This window comes from Paramormyrops kingsleyae, chromosome 5, assembly GCF_048594095.1.
Source record: "Paramormyrops kingsleyae isolate MSU_618 chromosome 5, PKINGS_0.4, whole genome shotgun sequence".
NCBI lineage: Eukaryota > Metazoa > Chordata > Actinopteri > Osteoglossiformes > Mormyridae > Paramormyrops > Paramormyrops kingsleyae.
This window is the reverse complement of record NC_132801.1, coordinates 3,472,475-3,497,200: the sequence shown is the minus strand read 5'-3', so window position 1 is coordinate 3,497,200 and position 24,726 is coordinate 3,472,475. Positions and strand designations below refer to the sequence as shown.

The following is a 24,726-nucleotide window of genomic DNA, read 5'->3' as shown; positions in this document are numbered from 1 at the left end:
TCGTGCTGTGAAGATGCGGCTTCAGACGCTGGCCGGCTGGCAAGCCTGTGGTGGGAATGTGGAATGATGTGGAATGATGTGGAATGATGTCCATGCCTCATGAGGGAGGACCGTAGGCAGGAAGATGTAAGCGGTGATTTTTTCCCAGCTCAGCACAGGGTTGGGTGGGGAGGGGGGGGTGCTGGACTGGGGGGATCTCCTAACACAACAACCTTTTGTTTGCTGCTGCCTGATCATGCCTGGGGTGATGCCCCCCCCCCCCACCATTCTGAGTCAGAAAACACAGCATGCCAAGTGGCGCGGAAAAGCTATCTGTGTAGACCAGGAACGTGGGAGAACTTCCAAACACAAACATGGAGCATAAGAGAACATCTACACACAAACAAAAAACATATAAGAATGTACACAGATAAACAGGCAAGGTAGGGGGGCATCGAAACGCAAACAAGGAATGTTTGGGAATGCACACACATAAATGTGAAACGTAGGAGAACGTACACACTCAAACAGGGAATGTAGGAGAATATCCACACAAAAACACAGAACGTGGGGAACGTCCAGACACAAAGAAGGAACATAGGAGAACACAGACATAACGTAGCAGACACCCAGACACAAGGAACTCAGTGAATCAAGGAACTTTGGAGAACATCTACACACAAACAGAAAGTGCTGATGCAAAGAAGCGTTGGGCTCGGTGTGTTTCGTCTGGACTGCACCACGGAGGGTTCTGTGCTGCCTGCGGTGTTTGTTTCATTCACAGGCCAGGTGCACCTCAGCTCTAGAGGACCAGCACACCAGACAGCTAGGTTCTGCTACCGGACCCAACAGGAAGAGCACAGTGTGTGTGTGTGTGTGTGCGTGCGTGTGTGTGTACACTGACAGGTCTGCATGTCACTGGTGTGTCCTTGATGCCTCAGCAGACTGTCGGTGTCACTTTCGCTCCCCAGAAGTCTGATCTGGGTGGCTGAGGGCCAGTTTGGCATCGCAGTACTGTCCCAGCGGGGTGGAGGGGGCAGTACGCAGTAATCCCAGCGGGGTGGAGGGGGCAGTACGCAGTGGGGCAGTACGCAGTGGGGCAGTACGCAGTGGGGCAGTACGCAGTACTGTCCCAGCGGGGTGGAGGGGGCAGTAGCAGTACTGTCCCAGCGGGGTGGAGGGGGCAGTACGCAGTGGGGCAGTACGCAGTGGGGCAGTACGCAGTACTGTCCCAGCGGGGTGGAGGGGGCAGTATGCAGTGGGGCAGTACGCAGTACTGTCCCAGCGGGGTGGAGGGGGCAGTACGCAGTGGGGCAGTACGCAGTACTGTCCCAGCGGGGTGGAGGGGGCAGTATGCAGTGGGGCAGTACGCAGTGGGGCAGTACGCAGTACTGTCCCAGCGGGGTGGAGGGGGCAGTAGCAGTACTGTCCCAGCGGGGTGGAGGGGGCAGTACGCAGTGGGGCAGTACGCAGTACTGTCCCAGCGGGGTGGAGGGGGCAGTACGCAGTGGGGCAGTACGCAGTGGGGCAGTACGCAGTACTGTCCCAGCGGGGTGGAGGGGGCAGTATGCAGTGGGGCAGTACGCAGTGGGGCAGTACGCAGTACTGTCCCAGCGGGGTGGAGGGGGCAGTATGCAGTGGGGCAGTACGCAGTGGGGCAGTACGCAGTACTGTCCCAGCGGGGTGGAGGGGGCAGTACGCAGTGGGGCAGTACGCAGTTGGGCAGTACGCAGTGGGGCAGTACTCAGTACTGTCCCAGCGGGGTGGAGGGGGCAGTACATAGCAGGAGTCATAGACTATGTGTAAGAATCAAACTGTATGCAATTCATACAATTTACATTTATGCAATTAATAGATGTAATTTTCATAGATGTACAGTCATCATACAATGCATTAATTCAGAAATAAGTAAAAATACTGATTAAAACACATCTGTGAAAACAGCCAAATGTCGGCGTATCCAAAGATACATAGACAGGCAGATCCATGCATCTGCCCATGTTCCGTAAGTACCCGGAACCCTTCCCCTGATGTGCAGGACAGGGGACACCCTGCATGGAATCCCCGCTCCGCACTTTTACCCAAAATAAACACATATTCAGCTGGAACTGTCCCTGCGCTAAATCATTTCAGGCTCCCGGCCCGCTGGCCCAGCCTGGCCTGGAAGCGGACCAGAACCTTCCATGTTCCGAGTCCTTAACCACGGGCCACACAGCCATTGGCGTCCAGGGTAATCGGAGCAGCTGGCGGTTTGAAAGGGCTCATGTAAGCTCAGTCATGGGCTGCCAGGCAGCGGGCATCATGGGGGGGGCTCACGGTGCTGTGAGTAAGGGCGGGGGGCTGATCTGGGGGTTGGTGTGGGAGGTGGTCCTTTGGGCTCTTGGAGGAGTCCAGCGGTGTCAGCCTGAGCCTGGGCTGTGAGCTCATATCTACACAAATATGTACAGTCTGTGTGTGGGGGCGGGGGGGCAATCCCAACACCATTCAAGCCATGATTTCACAAGCCTGTCATACCTCCCCCCCCCCCGTCCATCCCCATCTCCTCTCTTAAAGGAAGCCCCCCCCCCCCCCCCCAAGTTGGACAGACTTACTTCATGATCTTTGATCTGACTGAACCTCTCAGAAATCCTGAGTATCAGCACTGCAGTCCCTCACATCAGCCATTCATACTTATCTCCATTCAGTTTGCAAACCTGTTTCCAAAAAGTTGGGAGACTGTGTAACCTGTGAGCGCATCATGAAAAGAAAAATACGACAAAGGAGACCCCAAACTGTACATCAGCCAAGATGGGGCAACATTTCACTTTCAAAACTACAGCAACCTGTCTCCTCAGTTCCCAAACGTTTACAGAGTGTTGTTACAAGAAGAGCTGATGCAGCACGGTGATAAATATGCCGCATCCTTACTTCTTTGAAAGTGTTGCTGGCATCAAATTCAAATTGAGCACGTATTTGTCATGAGACTATAAAACTGCTCAGTGGAAAGGGGCTTGTATACATATGGCGTTTGTCATAGCGGTTAGCGTGGTCACCTCCCACCGCTGGGATCAGTGTTCAAGTCTCTGCCGGGGTTCCGTGTGTGTGGAGTTTGCATGTTCTCCCCGTGTCGCTGTGAGGTTTCCTCTGGCTGCCCTGGATTCTCACCACAGTCTAAAAAAAAACAGGCAGAGGTGACTTGCAGTTGCCAAATAGGTGTGTGTGTGTGTGTGTGTGTGTGTGTGTGTGTGTGTGTGTGTGTGTGTGTGCTCTCTGATGGGTCGGCGCCCCATCCTGGGTTGTTCCCGGTCTTGCTCTCACAGCTCCCGGGTCAGGCTCCGGACCCCCTCGAACCTGTGTGACCGCCCACCAGGCCGACACCGCGGGCTGATCACACAAGGAGGATGCAACTCAGCAATCTGGGGGCCGCACACACGCATATCCCATGTAATTACTACAACACTAACATCACAGCAAATATACAGGCAATTCCACACAACACCCACTGCACACAACAACCCCCCAAATCAAACTGAACACCAAAAAAAAAAATCAAAAGAATACCAACAACCATCAACATGAGTCTGCGCAACAGCCAGTTGGCGTCGCTCCGTGTCGGGACGCGATGGCGCAGCTTGACGTCCGGGGGACTGCTGAACCAGGCTCCCTCCCGGACTGGCCAATCCGACCAACCGGCTAGAACCTCACAGCCTCTGTCAACCCGATTTAACAAAAACCCCCCGAAAAAGGAAAAAAACGCAAAACAGCAGCGTTGGCGCTATGACGACAGCCCCATTCCTAAAGGGAATACAAACACGTTACCCTGAAAGCAGTAAAGATGGAGAAAGAGCAGCGACGGGCACCTACCAGGTATCAGGTAAGAGAAGCGCAGGATGACAGTGCTGCCAATGTCAGCTTCATAGCCACTCGCTAGAAAAATGAAAAACATCACGTGTGGTATACAACCCCCGCTTGGGCCACCGGAGAGAGGAGATACTACCTACCAGTTCAACCAAGCAGAAGTCAAGTCGCTGCTTTCTGACAAAGGGACTGCAAAGGCTAATTCCCTTACTCTGGATACAAGACTGCCAAAATGGACAGCAAAAGCCCAAAACCCCCTGGCGTGTGTTACCACGGATGAATCACTATTGCCGTTCCCGTCCTTTATAAGGCCCAAACCATTATGCACAGGCTAATTATCTAATCTAGGCCACCAATCACCAGAGAAGGTAAAGCCCCTAATTGGCATCCTTCTACACCTGCGTAACATAAGTGGTTATGGAAAACGGATGGATGTATAACACTTTTTCCCAACATTGTTTTATAGCGCTTACCTTATTCCACAATTATATTGGATTTCTCCGTGTTGATTGGAGAAGGAGGGGGGGGGGGAGTGGCCATTCCCATGTCTGCATGCTAATTGGCTGCCTTCTCCTAGCGGCTGCCTCTCTCTCTTTCGGAAAGAGCCTTGTGCGGACGCTGGCCTGGCCCCGATCAGGTGTCACGTGACCCCAGCGTATCAGATAGCTGTTCTCACGCTGGCCTGGAACATGCCCCCCCCCCGTTTGGGTGCCTTTCCAGCATTAGTCCTCCTGATGTCCACAATTACGACCCTAAGTGGACAGGTGAGTCTGTAACACCAGCCCCTTTAGAGGATGAGCTGAGAGGGATTCCAGTTCTTCCAGGTGGTGAGGTGGGGGGGGGGGGCATTGAGGCAATGTGGCTGCTTCAAAAGCTGGGGGGGGGGCATACAGTCTTCACTTACAGGTAACCATTACTCAACTGGCTGAGTAGACAACTACATTAGTTTTTAATGTCCTAAATGATATTAAACAAAAGTAAATATTAGACATTAGATAGTATCAAGCAAATGAGCACAGTATGAGGTCAGTGAGACGGACAGAGGATCATGGGATGGCGTTTCAGGGCAAGTTGGAGATCGGGCAGCACAGTCATCAGAAACTGCATGCAGAATTCCTGGGGAGATCTTTCCTGGGGAGTTTGCAGCACAGGGTCCTGTCAGCACCGCCAGTCTGTGATCTAGACGTTCGATGTCATGAGCTGGCCTTTCGGGGCAGATGGGGTCACGCTGGCACCCTGCTGGGGCAGGACGCTAATCAGTATGGCGGCATGGGGGTCAGCAGAGAGGTCCTCACCACCGGTTTGGGACCTCAGTGCCGAGGAATGCGAAAGTACCCCCCCCCCCCATCCAAGGGAGGTGAATGACACTCAAGCAGACTGCTGTTCACACAAAGGGCGCTGCAGTCCCAATTTGGGGCAGGACAGCGGAGGACCGTAAAAAAGCCTGTGTTTGCTGGGGAGTGGGGGAGGCGGGGTCGAAACACAAGTTCACACCCACATATAGCCACGCCCACCTTGGCATCAACCAATCAGCATCCAGCCACAAGGCAGCCGCCACATTAAAGGACCACACGCATGCCAAATGCAGACATGGCACAAACATCATCCACCCCCCCAGCAAAGAGGAAGATGGAGGATCGCTGTGACATCACGGGAGCCTCTGAGGCTGTCTTATATTCCATAACATCATAGCCGACAGATGACTCATATTACTGGCCCAGGGGGTGTGGGGGGCATCTGCGAATAAAGAGTTCAGTTCTCCACATGTGACAGTTGGGCTGGGGTTGTGGGGCTCCAGCGGGAGGGAGGGGTGAACAAATATGCTGCTTGGCTCAGTGTGTGTGCGGTGGGGAGGGGGGCAGGGATTCTGCAGAAACACATGCAACAAATCACAGGCGTGCATGGCTCCAGCAGCCATATAAAACACGTGGTGGTTGGCTCCTCTCCCCTCCCCCCTGGGCCCTCCCCCATCAGGCCATGGGGGCGGGCTCCAAACCCAGATGACTGACAGCACAGGCTGGCCAATCCCTGAGCCCAGGTTCGGTTCCGCTCAGCAAACCAGCTCGCGTGCTGGAGCACGTGAGAGAAAAAACAGCCCCAGCCGTGGAATCCGTGTCCGGTGTGGGGGGGGGGGGCGCTAGGGAAAGACACGGGGGTGCAGGGGGGGGGATAACTGTGGCACCTTAAAGTGAGGGGAGCTGCAGCGTTGTAGCTACTATGTAGGAAAAACATGCATATTACATATTACATATTACATATTACAAACATGCACTATATTTTAATCTGCCCTCCCCAGCAGAGCTGCTTGAAGCGTTATTTACCTTAAACCCCCACGCAGGTGACAGTTTGTCTGTCACCCGGCTGGGCAGTGAAGCCGGCGCTTTGCCACATACCTCCGCCCACTTCCTGGCATCCGTGATGGACACGACTGACATTCTAACCACCCACAGACGGCCCTCGGCTCAGCTGACCGCCCAGCTGCCAATGAGCGTGATGCTGATGGGCGGAGCAAATGGAAAGTCTTAAAATTTGCCCTTCTAAATATGGCAGGTCTGGTCAGGGGGGTGGGACATTCTCCCACCGCCCGAATCTATCTGGAGTGGGAGCTGGGGGGTAGGGGGTTGTTCCAATCTGTGCTTGGCTCGCAGTGCCTGTCGATCTGGGGGTGAATTGGCCTTTTCTTCTTTGTGGGGGGGGTGGGGGACAGGGAGTCAGCTTCCTGCCTGCCACCCTTGGCATTTCCAAGGGCCCAGGGTTCTGGGGAGGCCCGGAGTGACATGGAAGAGTGAATCAAGCTGTCGGAATGTGCTGGAACACAGTGTGAAATGTACAGTGACCTCTTTGTGGAGAAATGGACCCAGTGTTCTGGTACAGAGGCCTTCCGGTCGGACTGCGCAGTACAGGAGCCGAAGCAGGTTGCTGCTGTTGGACCTGATAGCAGCTCTGGATCAGGGGAAACTGGACTCACGCCGACTCTGACCCAGACACCTGACATGCTCGTCCTGGATCAGAACCCAAACCCTCTAAGCGACACCTGCAGCATGAAGACACAACACGGTGTGAACAGTAACGGCCGATAGCTATAAGGATCTTCAGCACTCATGGACACGGTCACATTAGAATCCAGCATATGCTATGTGAAACAGCACGTCTGTGCAAATGAGTCCCCCCCATCTGTCTTCCATGAACACCCCCCTCAATGAAAAGCCAGCAGACCTTTCACAGACACGGAAAAACGGCCAGCCCCGTGGTGGGCGGGGGGGCAGGACACGGCAGAGCACCATAGCGACTCCCACTTTAGTTACGCCTGTTTTGCTGAGTCAGTGCACTGGCAGCTTGGCGTTTCCCTGCGTCTGCTCCTCTCGCAGTTTCAAGGAGCAAAAACCTCAAAAGATGACAAATGTCAGTTTGTTTTTCCACTCCGGATGTTAAAATGACTCCGGTGACAGTGAGGAAGAGGACACTGCGGGTCACGAGCGTGCACGCATCCGTCCGTCTCTCCCACGGGGGTGGGGACAGACCGCGGCGTGAAGCTACCTGGTCACACTGACCCATGGGGGGGTCTGCATTTCGGTCACGCCGAGGTTCGCACCACGGTCAGCAGTCGCTGGTTATTATGGTGAACCCCCCCGAAATGGAAGAGGGAGGCAGTGAGCGAAAGGCGGAAGGGAAGATCTGGGCCATGGGGGGAGCGTGACTTTAATGGAGAGAAACCACGCTTGGGGGGGGGCGGAAAAAAGGGAAAAGGCCAGTTTGAATTTCAGCGTGTCCGTCAGCTACAGATATCCCACTGCTGACACGCACACACACACTCACACTCTCTCACACGCACACACACACTCACACTCTCTCACACGCACACACATACATGGCGTGACTCATACCTTCCACCACTGGATCCCCTCCAGACAGGGAACCAAAATACACAGGCGGTTTAATACCACGACAAGGCCAAGAACGCCACAATCAAATCAGCTGGAGCCGCCCGCAGTACCCTGAGTGGTCCTGAGAGGGCACTGTTTAGAATCTGATCTCACATTTGGGTGCAAGGAAGTGGCAGAATGACACCAAACAGCCCTGTGTGAAAGCAGGTATGAGCAGAAAGGTTAGAAAAAAAAAACAGGTATCCGAAGAGGGCATGCTGGGATATGAAACGGAAGAAAGTAATATTTGTTTGGATGAACAGAAAGACAAGCAGATAGATAGATAGACAGATAGATAGATAGACAGACAGATTAGCATGGGTGATTGTAGGATCTCTTTTGCTGAATTGGTGAGTGACATCGCACATCCCCCCCCACCCCCCCCGCCATGGGCCCTCCTCTCCCCCCCCGCCATGGGCCCTCCTCGCCCCCCCCGCCATGGGCCCTCCTCACCCCCCCCCCCATTGGCCTTCCTCGCCCCCCCATAGGCCCCTCATGGTGAGGACATGTCCCGAATTCCTCCCACCATAGTACGGTATTGCCCCACCGCGTTCCGGCCAGGAGATGCCTGCTGCTTGCCGGAGGTTCCGACATTCTCCACATTCCTCGTAGGCTTGTGAGGGGTACCCACCGACCCGGGGCAATCTGGACAGCGTCAGGACCTGGTTGGGATGCGAGCCTGGTCAGCCATCCCACTCAGAACCATGTTCAGAGGCCTCCACCCCCCCCACGATGGCCTTGGAGGAATGCAATCGTCACCGCCCCCATGAACAAAGCCGACATTCACGCCGCCGGCCGTATCGGGAGAGGAGAGGTAGTCACAGAAATGACAGGGCAGGGTACCCCTGCCCCCACCTGGACCTAGTTACACTCCCCCCCTTGGGAAGGAGGGGTGGGCGGGGTTACAGGAAGGGGTGGAAAGTACCTCCCCCTACAGCATGTCTGGTTTCCAGAATAGTCCAATCCTGGAAGCCCACCATCATCTCCCTGTGAGCTGTCCCACCAGTGCGTCCCTCCATGTTTTCGGGCTGCAGTCATGGGGGGAGACTGCACCCCCCCATAGTTTGATGGGGCCACCAAGCGCTTATCCCGGCCAAGCCACTAATGTATCCATGGAAACCGATAACATATCGGTAAATGCATTAGACCGGGCGATGATCGATGACGCACGGAGATGGCAGCCAAAGCTGACTCCTGAACGGCACCATGCTTCTGGCCCTCAAGCGTGGGGGCCGACATCCTCCCGTAAAACCGGGAGAGTTTACAGCCTCAGCAGAGAATGGCAGTTTGTATAAAAACTCTAGCCAGCATAATAAATAACGTAAGTATCGCTAAGAGGCGTCTCTCAGCCGGGAGCAGAGGACGTCCTTCCCGGCTCTGGATCTCCTGTCCGGCTGGTAATTGGCGGGGGTCCGTGCTCTCACACGCCCTCCCCACGGCCGGTGGGAGGATCAGCTGCCGCCCTGACACTGCCGGGGTCATGTGGTCGCCTGGTGACGGGGTCGTAGCGTTGAAAAAGGTTTCTTCTCTGAGTCACTCGGCCATAGTTAATGTGACAACTCGGTAACAGAGCGTCATAACCGGGGGGGAATCCAGCACCTTGTTCATTAACCACCCTGCCTTGTAGACCATGCAAAAGTAGCAGCTCCATGAGGAGGAGTGAGGAGATTTGACTCCTTGTCACCACAGAAATCGAGCGTTCGGTTGACAATAAACCCCCCCCAGCAACCAGGGGGAGCTCACTGTTGCTGGCAAATTGACTGTACAGAGGTATGTCAGTCACACACTTAATCTGTGCGTGTACGTGACAGTAACCATACCTGGGACCGGTGATGTTCGACGTTTGTGTCTGTAAGCTAATGCTGTAGTTTACCCCTCACGGAGAGAGGATAGGATGGCAGGATTGAATCAGCGGGATTCTTATAAAAACGTGATCTCCGTCTAGCGTATCATTTTCCTGGAGGCTGGATGGAGCTCAGTGATGTTTGTTGCCTCTGGGCTCCCGTCCAGTGCTGTGGCTTCCCCTCCCTCGCTGGCGCGTTTATACAGCTGGACACTCGGTTTAGTACCCGTGTCGAGGCAACAAACCCCCCCCCTCCCCGCGGGATTAGAGCCAGTTACAGTGAAGGTCTGTCAGAGAGCCACCAACAGTCAAGGCCTTTGAATGGGGGGGGCCGGGGCCAATTGCTGAACGGGGTCGGTTGTCACACTTTTAACACACTTGACTCACCCTGGCCGTACACCCCCCACTTCTGCAAGCCTCAGACTCCTAGCAACAGCTGTGATGCTTATGGAACACGTCCTACTCAAAGTGATCACATTAATGAGTTATTAGATACCAGATTCGATTCAGTCGTTGTTACTGCCCAGTGCTCTTTACCACCACCCAGCACAACCAGTCAAAGGCTAGCAATGTGCTAGGCGAATATGCTAAGCTAATGTGCTAGGCGATTATGCTAAGCTAATAATTACTGTGGTGAAAGATTAAAAAGAAGCCCTGGGGGGCAGATAGAGAACAGAGTGGGAATAAATGGATGTAACCAACGTGGGGACTCGTGTATTCAAGCACAGACCCCCTGTGGCCCACAGGCTCAGGCGAGAGGGCAAGATGTTTGACCACCGTGCCACTACAGCGTGTAACTCTTCAAGGCAGCCCGGCGGTGGCTCTGTGGGGGGGGGGGGGGGGGGGCTGATCATGTCATTGACTTTCATGGTCCAGTCACTTTCCATGTCACCACTGTCCCCTCTCCTGGGAGACGGAGCAAGTGCCGTGTCATGTTAATCTCACATGATCGGGGGGGGGGGGCAATTTCACACCAAGCCATACAGATTGAGTAACAGCCAAGAATATATTCATATGACCATCAGGCTGTCACACTGACAGAAGCACTGGCATGCCCGAATTCAATCAAACGCAGCGTGTCACACGAACAGGGAGCAGGGACTGGACCCAAAGCCACACGAACAGGGAGCAGGGACTGGACCCAAAGCCACACGAACAGGGAGCAGGGACTGGACCCAAAGCCACACGAACAGGGAGCAGGGACTGGACCCAAAGCCACACGAACAGGGAGCAGGGACTGGACCCAAAGCCACACGCTCAGGGTGTCAGGTAACAAGGTCAAGGGCACAAACACGTTAGTTGATTTTAATTATTTAAGATTATTGTTCGCATTCGGAGTGGCAGTCTGCACATTAATGCAGAGACCAGAGACCTGCAAATACAGAAAGACAACAAGCGGGTACGGAAGCAGGAGCTGGACGATGCTGTCAGGATGCACGCAGCCTGTCAGGGGCAGGCCGGACTGCAGCACACAAGCCTCCCAGTCCCCCCCACCGTATTTAAAGCACGCAAGGTCGGCACAGAGGCCCTAGCCGGACACAGCCCCCTCGCACATGACCTCCGCAGTGCCGCCTTTCACGGCTGCTAAAAACAGCCATGTTTACGACAATGCTTCTGTGGAGTCCAGAGTAATACCTCACACGGAATGACCCCCACCCCCACCCTCTATCTATTTGGAGACCCCTTACCACCCGATCCGCACTGAGGGACAAAACAGATGCGTCTGAATAACATGCAGAAGCCATCCCCACGGTCAGGAGACAGTGAACTCACACCCAGATACCACAGGAACTGTCCCACCAATCAGGTGGACCGATATCTGTCCCACCATCACAAGGACTGATATCTGTCCCACCAATCTGGTGGATCGATACTGCTCCCACGACCTTAATCCTGCGTCATATTGTCCGGCCGAGGTTCCCTGTATCCCTGACAGCCCTGCAACAGCAGAAGAAGGAGAGAGGTGTGTCCATGCCTTTAAGGACTGTTGTTCCTTTGAGATGCCATACTATGCATGGTGGAACACTGGACCTAATGGTAGTGCTGATACTGTTCCTATTGTTAGTAACCCTGTTAGTAATTGGCCTCTGAGAAGGAGAGGATCAGATCCGCCTGCGGACCGGGACTTTTTACACACAGGGGTGTAACACCACGGTATCTGCTGCATTGCAGCTCACAGGGGAACGGTTGCAACACACAAGCCATTTAACTCCGCTTTTGTTGCTGAATTTGGTGGATAATGTAGCAACTGACTGGGAAAGTGCCAGAAGCTGGTGTGGCTCCGATCGGCAGGATCACGGCAGTTAGCAGTAATACCAGCGGCAATGTTTCCACTGCTTATAATTACCATGACACTGTCATTATCATTGTGCTGTTACTGATACTCACTGATAATAGCAATACTGTGGGCGTTACTAGCATTAAATGCAAAGCATTTAGACCAGAGGTGGGCAATCTTATCCGCAAAGGGCCGGTGTGTGTGCAGGTTTCTGGGTAACCTGTAAGTCAGCTCTTCGAACCCAGGTGTGAGGACTCTTCAGCCAATCAGTCCTCTAATTAGTAATCTAATTAGGGAGTTGCAGCGAAAACCCGCACACACAGCGGCCCTTTCTGGATAAGGTTGCCCAACCCTGATTTAGACATTTAGAATTAGCTATAGAATTTGATTTAATGAAAACCAACAGCAGGTGGCGTGGTTCTTAAGGATGTGACCAGTGTGATGTGAAAGGCGTCAGCTCAGGTCCCAAGACAGGCTTTGTTACTGAGCGTCAGATCCAGGTTGAGTAAACTGACCTAAAACAGGAGGTATGATTGGTGGCTCCAGGGGCAGCTCTGCCTTCTCACATCCACTGGGTTGTGGGTTTGATTCCCTCATGGACTGGCATCCTCTCCTGGGTGTTTCCTGCTGTCCTCCTGTGCTTTCTGGGAGCTGCAGCCTTGCATTGGATATACAGTAATGGAAGAGGAGTGAAAGTAAATAATGGTTTAATCAATTAATAATCATCTGTTAAAAAGACTTACAATGTATGCAATAAATCCTTCTGGCTCTAGGGCGGCTTATGCATGGTGCAAAGATGAATTGTGGGAATTTGGATCCCTCTGCGTCACCAGGCCTGGAACACGAGACAGATGCTGCTTCAAAGTGCAGCCAGGCCATGAATCAACAGAGAGCTTCAGCCTGGATTCGCAGCCCCGGGTTTGATTTGAGCAAATGAAGCCGTCGCTTCTCTCCGGGGCACTGCTGTAAGCAGGAGCTTCCTTTATCGTGTCCTTTATGGTGCAATCTGGACCTCCACATCCTCCCAAAAGAACGGATATGTTTGCTTCATCCTATCCCCTGCATGTCATCCGTGCGGACGCCACAGAGCAGAACCGGTGGCACATGAGCACACGAAACGATTTGCTTTGTGTCCAGTCTAGGTGGCCGTCATCAGCTAGGCCAGGAGAGCCGGAGCGAGTGGAAAAGCGGCTTCGTCTTACCAGATTAGTGTAAGGGATCCCTCTCCATGCGGCGTAACAGGACACGGCCATTATTATAACGTGTTAAACTGCCTCCTCTGCACTCGGTGGCCTGAATGATTCATCAGGCCGGCTGTAACCTAACTGGTGGAAGGCAAGAGAGTCACCTGACTCCACACCATAAAAAAAATCACCTGAGCAGAGGATATGCTTCAGATTTCACCTGCCAGCTCAGAGAGCCTCGACGCACTGGACTTCACAATAAACACAGGCTAATCCCAATAAAATAATCAAACATCCAGCCGCAGATGCAGTCAGATGGTTCTGATGGAAAGTAATTAATAATATATGCGCGAGTAGCATGGTATTTCCTGGTGGACCCAATCTCGCACGAGGAACATCCTGTCTGCCTGGCAAAACTCCCAGGTAATTTAACCACAACAGAGACTACAGGGGGCATCTTGTGTCCAACATTCAGAATCTCAGGCTTTTGAATTGAAAGAGCTCTTCAGTGCTTTAAGACACTGCAAGGCTTCACCTTGGTTCATCCAGAAGCAGCATAAATATTAGTGGAGAATTTTTGGAGTGAATAAACTTGCCAATCAGCTATACTATTAAATCTACCTTGTCATCAATGACCACACGGTATGTGCTCTAATGGACTGGGATCCAGTTCGGGGTGTAGCCCAGCACTCTGGCCTATACTGCCTGCTACAATCCCTAAGTCACATGACCTGGGGAGGGGCAGCACTTGCCTGAATGTGTGTTTCCTTGGCAGGGGGACACAGGAGAATAGCATGGTAGCTGTATTTGGCTGTACACCTCACATTCTGCGAGACGAGGCTCAGCCAGACAGGATGTGTGGTTCGGACTCTGCCCCCTCGTATCTTGTCCCCGAAGCGCTTGCTTCATGGGGATAGCCCAGCCAGTCCACACGTGGGCCGGCAGTATCCCGATATTCCCGGTCAGCTGGTTCCATTCGGACCACAAACAGACGGAGCAGCTCCTCCTGCGCCTCCAGCTGTCAGCCTCTCTGCCGTCGAGGTTTAACCTTCCCATTTTCTGGCGAAGCTTGGGGTTCCTTGTGGGACGTATGTGTGTGAGGGGTGGGGTGGGGGGGGATGGCTATGTTTTTGGCTCCACATGTGCGCACAGCTGCAAAATTTATGACCCCCCCAGCCCCCCCTCCCCCCACCCCTTCCTTCCTGTCCAGCTGCTGCTGCCAGATGTTACCACACCCAGGACATTCAGGGGGCTGTGGCCCCTATCGCACATGAGGACCGTCTGACCGTCAGGCGTCCCCGGCGCCCAGCCAGTGTGAGGAGCCTCACTGGAGGTGGCAGGCGGGGGCTGGTGCCCATCCCGTGGGGAGCTGAAACTGGACACCGCTGCACCCCAGTCTCCCAGGCTTCTCGGGTTTGGCCAGCGATGCAGGTATTAGACTTACTTCCTTTACGCTTGGACACCAAAAGCAGGATGTTTCATCACCTTCAGGCTGATGTCTGCCTGTCTCTCTTAGATGCCATTCAAGTCGAAGTCACTGCCCATTTTGGGGGCCACTAACTCTCTCCCCCCTCACAGCTATAAGGTAACTGCAGTGACCAATCCCAGCATATCAATAAAAATGTATAACTCATATTTACTGCAGTGTTTAATAATAATTTCTTTCATGTTGGTGATATAAGCCTTTAGCTTTCAATGGACAAAGGGGAAATATAAGCAGCTGTTTCTACTGACTATAGCAGTCGTCACAAAACTTAAAACTAGGTAAGAAACCATGGGAAACTGTGGCTAACAGCGGTCTAACATGCATAGGTATTTATGTGTGTTTTACAGCATGGTCATGCATAATTGGCTGAACATCCTCCATCCCTCATATGAAATAAAACAATAGAAAAAAATTCGTTTCTTTTCTTTTAGTGTCTCTTTATGTCCTTAGAAGTTCACGCACATACAATTTTTCTTTTAAAAAAATCGTTTTTTTTTGTTTTTTTTTTGCACCGACAATCCACTATTAGGATTAGAGATGTTACCAAGGGCAACTGCCTCTGTGGCAACGGAGTAACTCTGGACGACTTTGCGTCGGGTAAAACTCCCTCCCCATTCGGCGATTGGTCAACCGCTCCTACATGCCAATCCTGATTGGGCACCGATGCTGTCAATCAATAGCTCGGCCGACGATACCTTCCTAAATTCTTGAGCGTCCAGCTTAGGTGTGCGCAAAAGTAGCGCGTGAGGTACAGTGGGCGAGGCAGCGTGGGAGCGTTGAATGGGGAGGATATTTGACTAAGCCCCCTTTTCACGTAAGTTTTAGATTAGGTTAATTTAAATTAAGCCAAAGCAACGGTTTTCTATCTGTCTGTCTCCTATACGGTTGCTTTGATTAATGCGATTGTTTTGACAGCTCATTAAGATTGGGTAATGTGCGACGCTTGCTAAATTACATAATTACAAAGTAGGATTTTCCTCCAAACACCAAAACCAAAAAAATGCCAAAAATGTACAAATGCTGCTTTGATGGAAATACGTTAAAATATTTGCATTTATTTTGAAAACAGGGTTATTCAGTATTTAGCTAATTATCCTTGTTTGTCCAAGAAAGATGTTTGCGTTATTTATGTCAATGAAGGAAAGTGGAAACAATGCAAAACAAATGAATTATGTTTCCTGCTGGAACTAACGGTAAATTGAGAATTACAGTGGAATTTGTGGGATTCAATGTGAAGCACCTTCAGTTATTAAAGGGTGACAGATTAGGCTACAGTGTGAGGGAATGAGAGCGTAAGGAAAACCACACAAACACAGTTCAGTCTTTTCTTTTCTGTGAGTCCTGTGCTTTCTTCCTGGCACTACCGGTGATGTTAGCATGTGGAAATGTTTATTACTGTTTATATAAATCGCTGGCATGCACACGCCTGAGAGAAATGAACGGCAGGAAAGGCCGCTCAGCAAGCCGCCGGATTCGCAGTTCTGCTCGCTCCGTGGCGTATGACTGCCGCCGTTACTTCCCTCGCATTCCAGGACGCAGCCGGCTCGCTCGGAGTGACGCATGGAGCTGGTGGGATCCACGCTGACGGCGACTTACGCCCGGCCTAAAACCAGCCACTTCCTCCCAGCCATCTCCACCATGTCGGCCAGCTACAGAGGGCACCAGCCCAGCGTGGGCCTGACCCAGAGTGCCAGGGACCAGCCCTGGAGGACAAACATGTACTTCAGGAGCTCTGGCACTGTCCCAACCTTGGCCTCCCTCCAGACGCCCCCCCAGGACCTGGTTCGGGCTAAGACCACGCTGTACCCATCCAGCAGGGCGGCCCTCTCCGCCCGCTACACGCCCGAAGACTGGCACAAGTCCAACCAGAGCTACTACCGCGAATCGGAGTCGTCGAGGAACAGCGCCGAGCGGCTACGCTGGGACACGGTGCGGCTTATCCAGGACAAGGAGCAGCTGACGAGGCGGAGCCAGGAGTCTACCAGCCGCAACATCGGGGAGCGCATCAACGACATCACCTTCTGGCGCTCGGAGCTGAGCCACGAGATCGACAGCATGGTGGGGGAGATCGCCGCACTGGCTGAGGTGAAGAGGAGGCTGGACCGGGCGCTGGCCGAGACCGAGGGACCCCTCCAGGTACGCAGGCTACCTTGAGCCAATAGATGCAGTGAGGAGACCTGGGGGGTCTAGATGAGGTACCGATCCACAGATGGCAGGCATGTAGCCATGCAGTCAGGTTCTGGGTCTGAAACCCCATGAAATTAGTTTGCTCTCGAGGAGGCAGATCGCCCAGTATGTACCAAGGGGATCCCCCCCCCCACCAGTAGGAGACCCCCAATGAAATTTATTTTTGGTTTCCCTCAGTGAAATCAATGATTCAAGCATCATTGAATCAGTTAGTCAATGAGTTTATTTGTCACATACACAGTTATACTCTGTGCAGTGTGCAGTGTGCAGTGAAATGCTTGGTTGAGCAGTTCCAGGACTAAAACGGGGGACACATGTATAAAGAGATAAAACTTAACTTAAACATTAAACAATAATATGATTTTCATAAATATTAATAAACAGGGGTAATAGCAGGGGTAGGGAACCCTGATCCTGGAGGGCTGGTGTCCAGCAGGATTTCTACCCTAGACTTGGGGGTAATAATACTCTGTCAGAGGTTTCCCCTGCCTGTCACCTGTGCGTTTGGTTACTAGGTTGCGCAGGAGTGCCTGTACCACAGGGAGAAGAGGATGTTGATAGACCTGGTCCATGATAACGTGGAGAAAGAGATCATAAGGGTGAGACACCAGTGGTCTGTCAGGCTTTCCATGAGCATTACTGGAACTGGAACAGAATGAGCGTTTGCATTTCCTGCGGTTCTCACAGGAAGTGGAGCTCATGAAGTCGTGTCAGCAGCGGATGAGGCGACACGCGGACTTGGCGGCTGCCCAACTTGCGTGAGTCACCGGGGGATTGGCCACGGGGTCTGCCGGGGCGGCACGGCACATGACTCACGGTCAGGCTATGCCGCGAGTGGGCTGAGTCACAATGGGCCCAAAGAGGCGGCCCGGCCTTGAGCGGCTCCCGGGACCGTGCCAGTGCCTGTGCTGTGTCTCGCCAGGTCCAACCGGGCTGCCCAGCACGAGATGGAGCGTGACCTGAGCGACAAGGCCATCGCCCAGCGCATCGACAGCCGCTGCCGGCAGCTCAGGAACACCTCGGACGGGATCAGCTTCCACCGGGGCATCGAGCGGCTGGACCCCTCGTGAGTGGGCCCAACATGAGGAGATCGATGCCAGGGAACCCGTCCAGAAGCTATCAAAAATATTGTTACTAGCCAAGTACATTAAACGTGCAAGGAATCGGTGTTGAGGGTGTGTTACAGTGACATACTGGTTAGCACTGTTGCCTTACACCTCTGAGACCCGGGTTTGAGTTTCTGCCCTGTCCCTGTCTAGCACCTATATCCTCTGGGATAGGCTCAGGAACCCTGTGACAAGCGGGTACACAAAGTGGGTGGAAGGGATTTGTTTGGTTGATGTGCACTGGAACATGTACCTTTACAAGTATGGACACAGACTTTTAACACTAGACTGCCTGCCTACAGTCTAGTGGCAGCATGGGATGGAATAGAGGGTAAAAATCAATGAATGAATTAGTAGTGGGTGAATCAAACAGATACACAGCGATTGTATGTCGACAGGGGTGATGTTATGAGGAGGTATAAGATCCCAGCCGACTAAAGTGCAAAGGGTCTGCTCTCAGAAGACCAGTATCTGTCGTGGGACAGAAACTGTCCCCTTTTCTGGAGGTTCTGGCTTTGATGGCTCAGAGTATCCTGTCATTGGGTAGAGACTGGAAGAGATAGTGTCTTGGGTGAGAGGAGTGACTTTTTTAGGATTTCTGGAAATACATGAAAGTCCATCACTGACATTGTTTGGTTTAATCTGGCTCAGCATATCTGAGTTTGTGCTCCTCGAAAGACCAAGGACATATCAAAGACACAATACAGTAGGGTGCCAGTTTCCTGTCTTACTTTAGATGTTGTTTTTGCTTTTATTTTCCTTCTTCCATTTTCCTGAAACTCCCTGTGACTTAGTGAGAGGTTCAAATGTCCACCTCCGGTTCTGCTTCGCAACACAGGCTGTCCCTGCCCGACTCATGGTCAAAATTCACGGACGACAACATCCTGCGGTCCCAGAGCGAGCGGGCGGCCTCCCACAAGCTCCGCGACGACATCGAGTTCCTGCTTAGCTCTACTTCCAATGAAATGTGGAGCCAGTTCAACAGCGTCAACGTGGCCTTCACCAACCGCATCTCTGAAATCGCAGAGGCCAAGAACAGCCTGCAGACCCACCTGGCCAAGGTCACACCTCGTTGGATAGTCAATTACATTTTTCCAGCTCCTCTCGCTTGCACCATGCCATTTAATCACAGCGTTATCACGTATGACGTCACAGGGAAATCCTCAGGTCATCCGTTATTTTCTGAATAGTAAGTGTTACAATAAGGAAAGAGGAAACTCATAAGATGAACATGCAGATCCATGCAAACTCACCACTGCAGCCAGACTCAAGCCTACAACTCTGCCAGCAAGACACAACAGCAGTTCCTGTTGATGCACCACTCATCCCTCAGGTCCCCATGCACATTCCAGTCATTCCAGTGTAGTCTCCTATATTTAAAGGGACAGTGATCAGTTCAATTCAATTTTATTTACATAGCGCATTTTCACAACATTACATTATCTCAAAACGCTTTACATTATTCCTGCCCAAAGCCCCCAGTGAGCAAGCCTGCAGTGACAGTGGCAAGGAAAAATCTCTAGAAGGAAGAAACCTTTGAAGGAACCAGACCCAAAGGGGGAGCCCATCCTCCAGGGGCCAGCAGAGGAAGTCAAATGAACAATGTGGCAAAATCCTTATTTACACTGTCCAAATTTTAAGATTCAAGTCTAAATGTGGGGGGTAGGCAGGTGATGGCATGTGGATACTGGTGCTGCTTCTGATGGTAGGATGAACAGTGTTAGAGTAATTGGGCAGACAGGAGAGACGTCAGAGGCAGAAGGCGGGGCAGCACCAGGAGGACATCAGGAAGTACAGGCATCAGAGGCAACAGGGTAGGCAGAATATTTTGATTTTTTGGGGGTCTACAGGCAGCACACCTCAGGAGGGGTGGGGGAAATAAAAAGTCTTCACAGTGATCAAATCTTCTCAGCTCACCCACAGCCACCACAGCTGATTTGGATCAGTGGAATTGCATCACCCTTCAAAACCCCAAGAAAGGCATGAATAAAGAGTTAACCTTACCAAACTGCAATATTTAACAAAGTCTTACAGTCTCAACAGTCACTTTAAGATAACTAGTGTCAATACTTTGACAGGCTAACATGCCTGGAGTCTGGTCGCAATAAAAACATTTGGATTCTTGCCTTATCTCATCGAGATAAGTCAGAGGAGAAGGCTTGCAGTGCATGGTCTCATGCCCAGTGGAAAAATCCACGTTTGTCGCTTTTTGTTTCATGGCTTGGCAAAGCTTTAAGTGGGTTGGGATTGGAGACATGCTGCCTCGTCAAAAGCCTCGTGGGGTGGGACTGGAGACATGCTGCCTCGTCAAAAGCCTCATGGGGTGGGACTAGAGACATACTGCCTCGTCAAAAGCCTCGTGGGGTGGGACTGGAGACATGCTGCCTCGTCAAAAGCCTCGTGGGGTGGGACTGGAGACATGCTGCCTCGTCAAAAGCCTCGTGGGGTGGGACTGGAGACATGCTGCCTCGTCAAAAGCCTCGTGGGTTGGGATTAGAGACATGCTGCCTCGTCAAAAGCCTCGTGGGTTGGGATTAGAGACATGCTGCCTCGTCAAAAGCCTCGTGGGGTGGGACTGGAGACATGCTGCCTCGTCAAAAGCCTCGTGGGGTGGGACTGGAGACATGCTGCCTCGTCAAAAGCCTCGTGGGTTGGGATTGGAGACATGCTGCCTCGTCAAAAGCCTCGTGGGTTGGGATTGGAGACATTCTGCCTTGTCAAAAGCCTCGTGGGTTGGGATTAGAGACATGCTGCCTCGTCAAAAGCCTCGTGGGGTGGGATTGGAGACGCTGCCTCGTCAAAAGCCTCGTGGGGTGGGACTGGAGACATGCTGCCTCGTCAAAAGCCTCGTGGGGTGGGACTGGAGACATGCTGCCTCGTCAAAAGCTGCGTGGGGTGGGATTGGAGACATGCTGCCTCGTCAAAAGCCTCGTGGGGTGGGACTGGAGACATGCTGCCTCGTCAAAAGCCTCGTGGGGTGGGACTGGAGACATGCTGCCTCGTCAAAAGCCTCGTGGGTTGGGAGGGCGTGACCTTGACGCATGCTGTATAGCACGTAACCGGCTAACCCAGCTAACAATGATGCTGCCATCGCCATGAGGTCACTGAAAGCAAAGGGCCAGTGGCCGGCCAGCTGACTCATACATGTCTGCGGTTAGGCAGCATACACTACTCGCTGAGGTCTCTGCATGGCATTCACCGCTGTGAGGAACACCATCAGCTCTGGCTGCATATCCACTGGCTTTCTCGCTCTGCCTCACTGCGTACCCACTGACGGGTCCTGATTCGACCGCATGCACCCTGATTATACACTATGTGCCTCATCTGGTCCTTGTTTGGTGAGAGACTGACCTCTGTGTCCGTAACCCAAATGCCGGCTCTGTGCCACTGCCTAAAATAACATTTCTGAAATCCTTCGAACGGCAGGATTAGATTTCCCCAGTTAGTCAGACTGGAATTACATACCTAGAGCAGTGGCACAGTGTGACGTGGTGCCGGGAATGATAGGAAGGGAGTTCCACATCATTGCATGACTTCACTGGAGACTCATCTGCAGTGAATTTTGTACATACAAGTAGCATGCAGTTTTCTCAGACATTAACGGTTCATGGGTGCAATGCCTTTCTCAATAGATGAGTTACAGAAAACAAAGATCCAAGAACTGTTTTGTACAGGAAACCATTATAAATAGTGGAATCCAGTTTTCTGTATCTGTGCCTTTACTCTCACCCAAAAGCATACCTGAACCCAGCTCGCCAACTCTGCCCAATGCCCAGACCCTCCAGGAAATCTTCCAGACGGAGAACCTCATTGAGGTCCTGAAGAAGGCCATCCGGGACAAGGAGAGCCCCCTCAAGCTGGCCCAGACGAGACTTGAGGAGAGAACACGCCGACCCAACGTCGAGTTGTGCCGGGACAGCCCCCATCATCGGTAGGAGCCGGCCGCAGAGCTCCTGCTTCAGAATAGTCATCACTTATGGCTTGATTTCTGAAGACTATGTAAGTGTTGACAGAGTTTTTCTCAAGAAGGTCCTATGTGATAGATTAAAACTGAGTTAAGCCTGTAAATAAAAAAAACCAGCACCAGCTGTGAAGCTCTGCATAAGGCTCCCTCGCCAACGGGCGTGTCTCATACAGTGTCAGTGTTCTTAGACCTGAGGAAGGCTCCCTCGCCAACGGGCATGTCTCATACAGTTTCAGTGTTCTAAGACCTGCATAAGGCTCCCTCGCCAACGGGCGTGTCTCATACAGTGTCAGTGTTCTTAGACCTGAGGAAGGCTCCCTCGCCAACGGGCATGTCTCATACAGTGTCAGTGTTCTAAGACCTGCAGAAGGCTCCCTCGCCAACTGGCATGTCTCATACAGTGTCAGTGTTCTTAGACTTGCAGAAGGCTCATTCGCCAACAGGCATGTTTCATACAGTGTCAGTCTTCTTAGACTTGCAGAAGGCTCCCTCGCCAACGGGCATGTCTCATACAGTGTCAGTGTTCTTAGACCTGCATAAGGCTCCCTCGCCAACGGGCATGTCTCATACAGTGTCAGTGTTCTAAGACCTGCAGAAAGCTCCCTCGCCAACATGCATGTCTCATACAGTGTCAGTGTTCTTAGACCTGCATAAGGCTCCCTCGCCTACGGGCATGTCTCATACAGTGTCAGTGTTCTAAGACCTGCAGAAAGCTCCCTCGCCAACATGCATGTCTCATACAGTGTCAGTGTTCTTAGACCTGCATAAGGCTCCCTCGCCAACGGCATGTCTCATACAGTGTCAGTGTTCTTAGACTTGCAGAAGGCTCATTCGCCAATGGGCATGTCTCATACAGTGTCAGTGTTCTAAGACCTGCATAAGGCTCCCTCACCAACGGGCATGTCTCATAGTGTCAGTGTTCTTAGACCTGCAGAAGGCTCATTCGCCAACGGGCATGTCTCATATAGTGTCAGTGTTCTTAGACTTGCAGAAGGCTCATTCACCAACGGGCATGTCTCATACAGTGTCAGTGTTCTAAGACCTGCAGAAGGCTCCCTCGCCAACGGGCATGTCTCATACAGTGTCAGTGTTCTAAGACCTGCAGAAGGCTCCCTCGCCAACGGGCATGTCTCATACAGTGTCAGTGTTCTTAGACCTGCAGAAGGCTCCCTCGCCAACGGGCATGTCTCATACAGTGTCAGTGTTCTAAGACCTGCAGAAGGCTCATTCGCCAACGGGCATGTCTCATACAGTGTCAGTGTTCTAAGACCTGCAGAAGGCTCCCTCGCCAACGGGCATGTCTCATACAGTGTCAGTGTTCTAAGACCTGCAGAAGGCTCCCTCGCCAACGGGCATGTCTCATACAGTGTCAGTGTTCTTAGACCTGCAGAAGGCTCCCTCGCCAACGGGCATGTCTCATACAGTGTCAGTGTTCTAAGACCTGCAGAAGGCTCATTCGCCAACGGGCATGTCTCATACAGTGTCAGTGTTCTTAGACCTGCAGAAGGCTCATTCGCCAACGGGCATGTCTCATACAGTGTCAGTGTTCTTAGACCTGAGGAAGGCTCCCTCGCCAACGGGCATGTCTCATACAGTGTCAGTGTTCTAAGACCTGCAGAAGGCTCATTCGCCAACGGGCATGTCTCATACAGTGTCAGTGTTCTTAGACCTGCAGAGAGATGCAGTGCATGATGTTCCCACAGCATGCTGACATTTCAGGAATGTGGTAACTAATAAACAACTGGGTCCACTACAGCTAAGTTATATTTTCTGTTTTCTCTGGTCCATAGTATTATCTGACCTGGCTGGGGGAGTAGGCAAGCTTCGCATGTTTGTGTTGAACATGCTATTTTTCTAGAGATACTTGGTTCCTGGGAAATTCGTTGTGGGTGGTTTTCTCTGGCATTCCTGTGATGAACCTCACCATACCTCTGGTCCTTTCCCTCGTTGCAGGCTGGTCACTGAGGTCAGAGAGATCGAGGAAACCATGGGCCAGCTAAGGGAGAGGCTGCAGGCAGCGGAGGGAGCCCTCCAGACGCTGGTGAAGACCAAGGTGTCCCTAGAACATGATATCTCCATCAAGGCTAACTCCCTGTTCCTAGACCAGGAAAAGTGTATGGGCATGAGGAAGACGTTCCCCAGCACTCCACGTCTCGTGGGCTATACATAGAGTGGGAGGGGTATCCTGATGGGGGGAGAGCACCAGCTGGGGGGTGGGTTGGGGTGTAGTTGTGCTTAGAATAGTGCGTCTAAAAAAGTGATTAAAGCTGAAAATCCTTATAATAGTTTTTATTTCCTTACAAGCAAATGCACCGGGAACACTACAAATTCTATTCCTAATCAAAACAAGAAGAGAAATTAATCACATTTGTGTTATTCCTTTACAGAAAGTGAAGGAAAGGGAATATTAGACTGTTCAAAAAAATAGCAGTGTGCACATTCTTCTTTACAAACTCAAAGATTCACTGTATGAACTGAAAAATGTTTTAAGATTTTGCTTTCGTTTGAATCATTGAACTAATATTTAATTGTATAACCACTGTTTCTGAGAATTTCTGTGTTGTATGGAGTCGACCAACTTCTGGCACCTGTGAACAGGTATTCCAGCCCAGGATGATTGGACTACATTTCTTCATTTTGCCTCAGAAACAGCATTTTTGATGTCAGCCCACAAGTTTTCTATTGGATTAAGGTCCAGGGATTGGGCTGGCCACTGCATAACGTCAATCCTGTTGGTCTGGAACCAACATGTTGCTCGTTTAATGGTGTGTTTGGGGTCATTATCTTGTTGAAATACCCATTTCAAGGGCATTTCCTCTTCGGCATAAGGCAACATGACCTCTTCAAGTATTTTGAGGTATTCAAAGTGATCCATGATCACTGGTATGTGATAAATAGGCCCTCCACCGTAGTATGAGAAACATCCCCATAACATGATG

The 24,726-nt window shown here is 51.9% G+C and overlaps 1 protein-coding gene and 1 long non-coding RNA gene across 5 annotated transcripts in view; one reads left to right on the top strand and one right to left on the bottom strand.

Annotated features, from left to right (window-relative positions):
• Window positions 1-24,327, top strand: part of tekt3 (tektin 3) — a 37,333-nt gene extending 13,006 nt beyond the window's left edge. Inside the window, exons 1-11 of one of the 3 annotated variants that reach the window (XM_072711886.1) lie at window positions 11,461-11,545; window positions 14,255-14,475; window positions 14,561-14,629; window positions 14,727-14,808; window positions 16,063-16,666; window positions 17,233-17,316; window positions 17,405-17,475; window positions 17,640-17,783; window positions 18,662-18,884; window positions 21,600-21,754; window positions 23,741-24,327. In XM_072711886.1, coding sequence (XP_072567987.1) covers window positions 16,091-16,666; window positions 17,233-17,316; window positions 17,405-17,475; window positions 17,640-17,783; window positions 18,662-18,884; window positions 21,600-21,754; window positions 23,741-23,957 — 1,470 coding nt within the window. In that variant the 5' untranslated portion in view covers window positions 11,461-11,545; window positions 14,255-14,475; window positions 14,561-14,629; window positions 14,727-14,808; window positions 16,063-16,090 and the 3' untranslated portion in view covers window positions 23,958-24,327. Of the gene's footprint in view, window positions 1-11,460; window positions 11,546-14,254; window positions 14,476-14,560; window positions 14,630-14,726; window positions 14,809-15,251; window positions 15,345-16,062; window positions 16,667-17,232; window positions 17,317-17,404; window positions 17,476-17,639; window positions 17,784-18,661; window positions 18,885-21,599; window positions 21,755-23,740 lie in introns of those variants that run through there. The other 2 variants (XM_072711885.1, XM_072711884.1) reach the window with 2 other exon arrangements.
• LOC140590824 (uncharacterized) lies at window positions 4,494-13,186 on the bottom strand. 2 transcript variants are annotated; one of them, XR_011991668.1, is made up of 3 exons: window positions 13,063-13,186; window positions 12,376-12,518; window positions 4,494-4,568 (listed from the first exon to the last, which is right to left on the bottom strand). It is a non-coding gene; the product is annotated as an uncharacterized lncRNA (long non-coding RNA). The 2 variants fall into 2 exon arrangements; XR_011991669.1 differs by lacking the exon at window positions 4,494-4,568 and adding an exon at window positions 11,436-11,520.
• Window positions 24,328-24,726: the final 399 nt, after the last annotated feature.